This window comes from Manis javanica, chromosome 4, assembly GCF_040802235.1.
Source record: "Manis javanica isolate MJ-LG chromosome 4, MJ_LKY, whole genome shotgun sequence".
Taxonomy (NCBI): domain Eukaryota; kingdom Metazoa; phylum Chordata; class Mammalia; order Pholidota; family Manidae; genus Manis; species Manis javanica.
Genome location: NC_133159.1, coordinates 108,686,042 through 108,695,564, shown reverse-complemented (window position 1 = coordinate 108,695,564; position 9,523 = coordinate 108,686,042). Strand labels below are relative to the sequence as shown.

The 9,523-nt window shown below is 47.9% G+C and overlaps 1 protein-coding gene across 7 annotated transcripts; it reads left to right on the top strand.

Moving 5' to 3' along the window:
• The first annotated feature begins 987 nt into the window (after positions 1 to 987).
• On the top strand, positions 988 to 9,182 carry MINDY1 (MINDY lysine 48 deubiquitinase 1). Of its 7 annotated transcripts, none has more exons than XM_073234604.1 (11): positions 988 to 1,125; positions 1,223 to 1,568; positions 3,679 to 4,480; positions 4,869 to 4,926; positions 5,324 to 5,388; positions 5,805 to 5,963; positions 6,292 to 6,394; positions 6,749 to 6,891; positions 7,704 to 7,895; positions 8,217 to 8,363; positions 8,582 to 9,182. In XM_073234604.1, the coding sequence occupies exons 3-11, from the start codon at positions 4,028 to 4,030 to the stop codon at positions 8,720 to 8,722; spliced, it is 1,461 nt and encodes a 486-aa protein (XP_073090705.1). In that variant the 5' UTR covers positions 988 to 1,125; positions 1,223 to 1,568; positions 3,679 to 4,027; the 3' UTR covers positions 8,723 to 9,182. The 7 variants fall into 7 exon arrangements, with proteins under 7 accessions (XP_073090705.1, XP_073090707.1, XP_073090706.1 ...); XM_073234603.1 differs by adding an exon at positions 2,758 to 2,800 and having other exon boundaries at positions 998 to 1,568; XM_073234605.1 differs by having other exon boundaries at positions 993 to 1,568; positions 8,244 to 8,363.
• The last annotated feature ends 341 nt before the right edge of the window (positions 9,183 to 9,523 follow it).

The window sequence follows — 9,523 nt, the reverse complement described above, 5'->3', positions numbered from 1 at the left end:
TATTACCGAGTCCCCCCCATACCCCATTGCAGTCACTGTCCTTCAGTGTAGTAAGAAAGATGCCACAGAGTCGCTATTTATCTTCTCTGAGCTACACTGTCCTCCCCGTGATCTCATACACCATGTGCACGAATCATGATACCCCACAATCCCCTTCTCCCTCCCTCCCCACCCGCCCTACCCCATTCCTCCCCTTTGGTAACCGCTGGTCCCTTCTTGTAGTCTGTGAGTCCGCTGCTATTTTGTTCCTTCACTTTTGCTTCGTTGGTATACTCCACAAATGAGGGAAATCATTTGGTATTTGTCTATCTCGGAAGTTGCATGAAATTTTATCAAAAATTTCAGCCTTCAAAGTTGTGTGAAATTTTATCCTGTGGCAGCGCTGGAAGTAGAGCTTCAAGGGCCTTTTAGAATGTAGAGCTGAGTTCTAACCCCCTTGAACTATCCTCACCTTCCAGCCCCGCGGTGGTGTACAGTACTGCAAATAAATGTGCTCTCATCATCAAAAGTCCCTTCAATGTGTGTATAACACAGTAACCGATCTCTGTTAATTCATCCCTTTATTTCCTACCACCACCTCACACCGGCTTTTCCTGCTCCCCAAGCTAGTAATTGAGCGGAGGTGACTTATGAGAAGCTGAGACTGGTAGTGGGAACAAAAACCCGAGCACAGGAGCGTTGGATCTCCTGCCTGCTCTGCTAGTTCTCTCTCTACTGCACTTTTTTCCCAGAGCCTTCTTCCACTCTTTTCTACATTACAAGGAGCACAACCAAACCAGTTTCATTTCTAGACTAGACAAATAATGTAGGGACTTGGAATGAGCAGAATCTTTTTTTTACTGTAAGTGAGTCAAGTATGCAGATATGCCAGTCTTTGGCCACGCTTCTGTGAATCCAGAGCAAAGGATTGCCATCCCCAGGGAGAAAGCCCAAGTCCCACAAGCCGCTGCTGTCCCGCCCTGCTCCTCCCCTCTCTCAGCGGGGCACTTGCTCTTCCCTGTTCTCACCAGAGAGGCACAAGCGCTCTGTCCCTTCCAGCGTCGGGCGGAGGGAAGAGAAAACGTCCATTGTTTTTCTCTCCTTGTTTCTCTTTACCTCACTACCGATCACCAAGAGGCTGACCAGGTCAGAAAGCCATGATGGAAATCCTCCAAAGCTGGACAGGCTCCCCCTCCTCCAGAGAGCTTGTCCTTGACTAATTTTTTTTTTCCTGATGAGAAAGAAGAGAGAGAAAAGGGAAAAGAAAAACCACAAACTTCCTTGGAAAACCAGCTCCTAGTCAGGGCCTAGAGCGCCCGCCCTAGACTCCAGCCCTCAGGAATCCCGACGACTCGGGTGGCCCTGGAGCACCTGGGCCGAGCCCCTGCCTACCCCCGCGCTCCTCTGGGGCCATCGGTCCGGGGCGTGAGCCGGAAGCAGCCCCGACCGGGCAGGCCTGCCGCTGGTAAGCCTGTGAAACCAGTGTAGGCTCTGGCATCGACAGCTGGATGGCAGCTGGGGCTGTGGCGCATTGAATTGTCATAGCTGACCCCTCTTTCTCAGTCCTGGAACAACACCCACTTCTTAAGGTAAAAATTTTGTTTTAACCATTTCCTTCACCTCTTCTTCTGCCTCCAGTTCTCCTTCCTCTCTGGGGAGGTGGTACTGACTGCGCTTCCACCTTTGATCTCTGTAAGTCTGCATTGCCAGAGGCACTAAGGCAGGACGAATATGTGCAAGGAATGCTGCTTGGTCCCTTCATTTCTTTCTTACAATCAAATCTGCCCCCTTTCCTTTTGCGAGCAAGTAGACAGGGCACCGTGGTGGTAGACTTTTTCTGAGGGGAAAATTTAGACCGGTAGTTGCATGAAGATTTGGGTCAGACTGAGAAGGAGGGGAGTGGGACGGTAAGGGACTTGAGTGGACAGGAAAGCTCCTGGGGGAGTGGGGGGGTGGGTTTGTTGATGCTACCTAGCCATTTTATGCTTCCTCCAACTCTTGACCGTTTGCTGCCACTGCTAGGGAGGGACCAGGGCTATTTTAACTCCCTCACTCACCATCAGAGGATAATTCCAACTGGAGAGAACGTGTAGGACTTGAGTTGAGAAAAGAAGAGGAAAAGAAGGAAATCGGATTTGTTTGAGCACCTGCCCCCTCGTGCTCCTATCTGCGCTGTGATACCCCATGCCCACCCCACCAGGAGCGCACCTTGCTCCTCCTCTTAAGACTCAGCCCACTTAACTTTGTCCAGTTTCTCTGAGACCCAGTCCCCTCCAGTGTCCAGCTCCTGGTTCCCTTTTGGCTCATACCTCTAGTCAGTGAGCTGCCCAACCCCCAGTTAATAAGTGATCATTTCTGGTATTGGACAGAAAATAAATGAGTCCTGCTTTTCTCAAAGCTCTTTTAACTTTCCCAGGCTCTGGTTTCTGCTTTTAAGATTCATCTTAAATGTTTGGGAGAGGAGGAAAAAAAAAAAGAGAGAGAAAAAAAAAGTAAGGCCTACAGGTAATTTTTGCTACTCTGATTCTAAATTAACAACATGTAAATGAGATGCAGCTAGCATAAATTATAGTTGAACCAGGAGGATGATCAATTTGGGTGACTAGGCGTAATTTGGCAACTTTTATGTTCCTCAGCCCCATCTCCCAGGCCTTACCTTAGCTGTAAATTCCTGCCAGTTTACAAGAAGGAAGCATAGTCTCAAGTTAGGAGGAAGCTGAAGAAAAGATAACAGTTCTGACAAGTTTAATGTTTCTTCTTTTCTTACCTTGATCAAAGGGGAGAGGGGAGCAAGAAGGTTGAAGGGAGATGTTTTCCAGAGGTGAGGTTTGTGGCTTTTTATTATTTACTGTCCACAGCATTAATTAAATATCTGTTTATGCTGGACTCAATGCTTACTGCTGATAGAGAGCAAGTTAAACAGGTCCAGTGTTCACAATTAAAATGACCTAGATGGGAATATAAAGAAAGGATATATGCACAGGTAGATAAATGTAGAGGGAGTCTTTTTTATGTAAGTCAATAATCAGCATCTTCATATTCCATATAAATAGTGGGCAAGATAGTATCTCTGGGTTTAGGCAGTTTTTGGGGTAAAGAGGAACTGAGGAGAAGTTGCTATCACAACTCTGGCAATCAAGAGAAGCTTACTGAAGAATTTGTAGGGGGAGTGGACTTTGAACCCCTAATCTAAAGTTACTTATCAGAACAAGTCTGATTCAGGTTTCTATGGTCTACCAATCCCTTTTAAGGAAGCCCTCCCAAGACCTTTTTGCTCTGGTTTGGGATTGTGTAAAGGTCAGTAGAGTCCTTTGAGAAGAAAGACTTCTTTTTCACCAGCATTTTGACTTTAGGGAAATGATACTGACTGTCCATATCTCCACTCTTAACCTTAGTATTTTTGACCTTGGGATGAGACAGAGAGAAAAAAGCACTAAGGATACAAATAGCCTGTGTGTGTGTTCAGATTGATCATGAACAGCCAAGGGATGGGGTTTGGTGTAGGGCAGAGGAATTACCCCCAGCCTGGCTATGGGGGCAGTTACCAACTCATGTGATGCCATTACAGGGTGAGCTAAAGATCACTGTATTAATAACCATTAGTATAGTTCAATATTTCTTTCTCCATCTCTTTCCTTTCTGTATTTCACCTTTTACTCCCTTTCTCTTTTCTTCATTCCTTGTCCTTATCTGTTTCAGGGAAGCTGACTTCATCCAATGTCTTCAGTCGTGCGGGAGTCATCCCTCCCAAGCCTGAATGCCCATACCCTCATTGGTGCCATCTGGTCACAGCTGGTCAAAAGAGCTCAGCCTGGGGCTATTCTGTCCACCCAAGCTGAGAAGACATGTCCTCCCCATAGCCAGGAGGGACTGTACAGACACTCTCCAGCCTTCCATACTATATTCCTTTGCTAAGACTTTTCTGGGTCTCTTTGCTTTCTAGCCCAATTTCCTTCTTATTGGATCATCTCTCTTTTGCATACCAAGCCTAAATTAGGCAACTCACTCAGTAAAGTCCTTTGGTGCCCTTCAGTTGACTCCTGTAATCATGGAACGCCAGCAGCCTGAGCATCCTGCCTCTGGTAAGGCCAGGACTGCAGAAGCAGTCAGCTCTGAAAATCACAAGGTCCTTTCACAACTAGATGAGCATCCTCAGGATATAGATGCTGGAAATGCTGATGGGGCAGTCAGAGAACAGGAGCCAGGAGACCAAGCCTCCCTGCCTGCCCAGGGTCAGGATAACCTCCAGTTCCCTCTACCTCATGCCAGCTCAAGCCAACTGGGGCCAGCCCATGGGATGTTACCTGAGGTAGAGACCATGGGGGTATGCTCCAGACCCCAGGAGCTTCCCCAGTCCCCCAGGGTCCAACAGTCTGAGCTAGATTTCTACTGTGTAAAGTGGATACCCTGGAAGGGAGAACGGACACCCATCATTACCCAGAGCACAAATGGCCCTTGTCCTCTCCTTGCCATCATGAACATCCTCTTTCTTCAGTGGAAGGTAAGAGAATGTGGATGGGGGCTCAGAAAATTTGGGGGAGAGTACTCTTACCTGACCCACCTCCTTGGTCATCCTGATTTTTTAAAACCAGTCAAAACTTTCCAGGTTATTCTCCCTATTTATCTAGCTTAAACAAATGAAATAAGATGTTTATAAAAACAAAACAAAACAAAACAATGATCTGCCTTACTCTTCTCCAGCAAATGAGAATGCTTTACAGTATTTCACATTCATCCCCTTGCTCCAGTTGCAAGCCTTTTTTTTTTTTTCCACCACAACCTACCACTGGACAACCCCCATCCAACCCCTTTCTAGGGGCTTCTCCTTCGGGGCTCTGGGAAAGAAAGCACACACACAGCTAAGCCCTGATCGCCCCTTCTGTCTCCAGGTGACGCTGCCTCCTCAGAAGGAAGTGATCACATCAGATGAGCTCATGGCCCATCTTGGTGAGTGACTGGACCTGAAGAGGAATGGCACACAAGTTCAAGAACTGTCCACTCAGCCTGAAATCTGGAATATTGAGGGACTCCGCATTTGGGTTTCTGATGTGCCATGGGGCTTCTCTGCAAGGCCAGGGAATAAAAAGCAAAATTCAAAGTGTTGGGAGTCCTGACTTGTAATCCCAATTCTGTCTTTAACTTTTGGATGTGACCCTGGGTAGGTCCTTCATCTTTGTGAGCCTTTTTCTTCCTCTGAGAAATGGAAGGTCTAGATTAGATTCTAAGGCTCTTTTCAGTTCTGGGAATCTGTGGTTCTGTGACATGATTCCCATTATCCAGGAGAAGAGGAAGCAGCTTTTGGGACAATTGGTGGGGTAAGCTAATAAGGAATCCTGTGTTGTAGGGGACTGCCTCCTCTCCATCAAGCCCCAGGAGAAATCAGAGGGACTTCAGCTTAATTTTCAGCAGGTGAGGCAACAGCTCTGTGGACATAGGGGTTTGCGGGTTTATAAGGAAACATCTAGGCTATTAAAGAGAATCCTTTCTTCTGCTTCTCAAGAGGGTTCCTTGAACTATGACTTCTTTCTGCAGGAGGAGGGTATATCTCTGTCCTAGAAATGTGTTCACTTACATAAGATAAAGAAGGGTTGAGGCAGGGGAGCAATGGAATTTCCTGTAAGAGACTCAGGGAAGAAAAGCAGCAGGATTTAATTTTTTATTTCTGGAGGTGGGAGTGGAGGGGCAAGTAGGCAGGCTAGAATATCCATCATTTTCTTTTTCTTTTTCCAGCTTTATTGAGACATGATTGACATATAACATTGTGTAAGTTTAAGATGTACAATGTGCTGATTTGATACATCTGTCCTTTTCCTTTCTACCCCCAGAATGTGGACGATGCAATGACAGTGCTGCCTAAACTGGCCACAGGTCTGGATGTCAATGTGCAATTCACAGGTGTCTCTGATTTCGAGTACACACCTGAGTGCAGTATCTTTGACCTACTAGGCATACCTCTGTACCATGGCTGGCTTGTTGATCCGCAGGTGCGAGTGAGAGGGCTCAGATGTGGTGCTTACCTGACTTGTGCTCTCAGAGAAGCAGCATCTTGTGGGGCAGAGGCAGGGGTGGTGGGGATGAGACTGGCTTGGAAGAGGAGTAGGATTTAGAGGCTGAACCCAGTGCAGAATTCCTTGTCTTTCAACCTTTTTTTAGGTGGGGGTAACATTCAAATACAAATAGGTCAGTTCTTCAGCTTCAGAAGTTTCAGGAGCCCTTGGTTGTAGGGTTGCAGCCCTGTGGGCTTGCTTCATTTCCTTTCTAAACAGATCTCAATTTCTTTTTTTGTATCACCCTACCCTGCTGCCTGTGCAGAATCCTGAGGCTGTGAGTGCAGTTGGGAAACTGAGTTACAACCAGCTGGCAGAGAAGATCATTACCTGCAAGCACTCCAGTGACACAAACCTCATGACGGAAGGTGATATCCCTCCCTTCTTTAGGTCTTCTGTGGAGGGAAAGGTGGCTACTTAGGTTTATTGTGTATTGTTTGTCTCCCCTCACCACACCCCACTAGAATGCAAGCTCCATGGGAGGGAGTTGGGGGACTTGTCTCTTTAGTTCACTGACGTGTCCCCAGTGTGCAGTACAGGGCCTGGAAAAACTCAGTAACTATTTGTTGAATGAATGACCACAGCCAGGCTTCAAGGAAGGAATTTCAGAAGGTGGGACAACCACTAGGGTTTTTGACAGGAACTCTCTGGCTGATACTTCCTATTGTGGACTTTGGATGTAAGCCAAGTCTCCCCTCCACAATCTTGTGCCCTCCTGGCAGGCCTGATTGCAGAGCAGTTCCTGGAGACCACGGCGACACAGCTGACCTACCATGGACTGTGTGAGCTAACAGCAGCTGCCAAGGAGGGCGAACTTAGCATTTTTTTCCGAAACAACCACTTTAGCACTATGACTAAGCACAAGGTGATGAGGCTCTGGAGGTGGTGGGGTTGGAGTGTGTTCATTTCCTTATGCCCCTTCTTTAGTGTTTCAGTCAGGATAGGATAAAGCTCTGGGAACAAATGGCCCCTAAAATCCCTGTGGTTTACCACACCAAACTTTTCTTTCTCACTCATGCTGCATGTCTATAGCAGACTGGCTGCAGTTCTGTCCCATGGCCTCCCCAACTCTGGGCCCAAGCTGACAAAACAGCATGTATCTGGAATACAGGAGGGAAAAGATGGGGGCACTGTGCACTTGCTTTTAGTGCTTCCACCTGGCAATGCTACATGGCATTTCTGCTAACATCTTACTGGCCAGAGCAAGCCATAAGAAATAAGCCTGCCATCAATGGAAGAAAGTAGTATACTTTCCCAGGAAGGGACAGTGGAATTTTTGAACAATATTATAGTCTTCCAAAGTCAGAAGTTGTCATGCTCTCTAGGAACTGAGTAGAGGAGGGAAAGGTCTTTGGTTCTCAACGGATTTATCCTGTAGCCATCAGGCAAGCCCAGAAAAACATTCAAAGTATGGTGAGAAGCAGGATATTGTGTGGGACCCCAGCCCTGAGGACTTTATGCTGGACCACAGTGACTGCCACACTCACACCCAGCTGACCATACACAGACACCCCTTTCTTCTCCCCACAGCTGCACAAATTTATAAATGCTCACAATGACACATTCCAATTAGCACACCAATTGATTCATATGGTTTCTGTATTTCAGATAATTTCTGGCAGTAAACTGCCTCTCTGTTACCTGTCCTACCAGTTAGCTTTGTGCTCTTTTTTGCAGAGTCACTTGTACTTACTGGTCACTGACCAGGGCTTTCTACAGGAGGAGCAAGTGGTGTGGGAGAGCCTGCACAATGTGGATGGGGACAGCTGCTTTTGTGACTCTGACTTTCACCTAAGTCATTCTCTGGGCAGGGGACCTGAAGCAGGATATGGGAATGGCTCCTCAGAAAAGCAGCAGCAGTTAGACCAGGTGTGTGTGGCCTTTGGGCAGGGTGCGGAGAGCTCATTTGCTTCAGAGAGCAATTTTTTTTTGCCATAGATGAGGTGCATGCCTTTTGTCATCCAGAGATTATAATGTGTTGTACCCAAGCCCTCTACTCCCTGCTGCCTTCGGACCATCTCTGTGCTGTGTATGTGTTCTCTGGCACACGTGGCTCTGTGTTTTGATCTGGAGGAGGAGCTGGAGAATTTGAAGGATGAGGCAAAACTGGTTTGGGAACCTAAAGCTAGCCCAAATTTCTCCCAGACCCCAGCCCGCCTCAAACTCTTGTTCTTCGTACCCCCTCTCCAGGACTACCTGATTGCTCTGTCCCTGCAGCAGCAGCCACAAGGTGCACTGGGGCTCAGTGACTTGGAGCTGGCCCAGCAGCTTCAGCAAGAGGAGTACCAACAGCAGCAAGCAGTCCTGCCTGCCCCTGTGCGGGTCCTGCCACCGCCCGTAAGCCTGCTGCCCCCTGCCCTCTGCACCGCTTCCCCTCTGGTGTTGCCTCCTGCCCAGTGTTCAGCCCCTGCGTCTTCTGATCTGAACACTTGTCATTCCTGCAGTTGCCTCTTCAAGCTTTCCCATGGGGCCTTTCCCCTGTCTGTCCCTCTCCCCTGGGTCCCTTCCTGTTTTTCCCCTTGGTCCCTTTTGATCCTGACCCTGGTTCCATCTAGAATCTCTATCCTTGTGCTCTGCCAAGGCTGATGGATGACCAACTGTTAAATCTGATGCAGGGGAGAGGAGCCACATCTGGACGTCCAGCTGGGGACCGTCGGCAGAGGCTGAAGCAGGAGTCCGACTGTGTCCTCCTGTAGCTCTGCCAAGTGCCAGGCCGCCCTGTCTCTTCTTTCAGAGGTCATGGCTATTTTGCTTGCTCCTCTAGCTCAACCCTGAGATACACAGGGTAACTTACTTATGGACTATTGGGGATCAGAGCAGGCAGTAAGCGCCAGGGTCAGACTCGATAACATCTTTACCCTCATGGGCTGCTCAGCCTTTCTAACTCCCATTCATCCCAGGCAATGTTGGGACTGGTGGGGTGAGGATTTCTGATCCTAACTGCCTTCCCCCAGAATAGTTACACTAATATACAGACTCAGGCTCCAGGAGAAGTCCATGTCTAGAATGCATCTCCCAACTTCCCACCCTTGACTGGCTGGGTCCTCCTGACTATCTTGAGAACCCATCTCCGTTTGTTTCAGAGTTTGATTTGGGTTTCTATCTCCATTATTTGTAATATCTTTCTAGGGGTTTGGAAATAAAACTTTCCTGAGATCTGTTGTTTACCTTACCCTGCAGCAATGGGGATAAGTATTTGACCCAATTAAGGAATGTGAAAAGACTGCCGTTGGCTTAAGGGGGTGGGCGGCGGTGTAGAGAGGCGCGAGGAAGTTGCCTGTTATTTCCATTAGAGCCAGCAGGGGGGACCAAAGCCTTTTTCCTTCTTTGTGTTTATCTGTTTTTGACCGGTCTTCTGTGAGAACAACCCTCTAATTTGAGAGGTGGGTGTCTAAGTCCTGCTTTAGGACAGATAAATTTGGGGATCATGCTTCCTGCTAACTCAAGACTTGCCAGGCAGGGGAGGCCAGCTCGATCCCAGTTAGCCCGATGCTCCT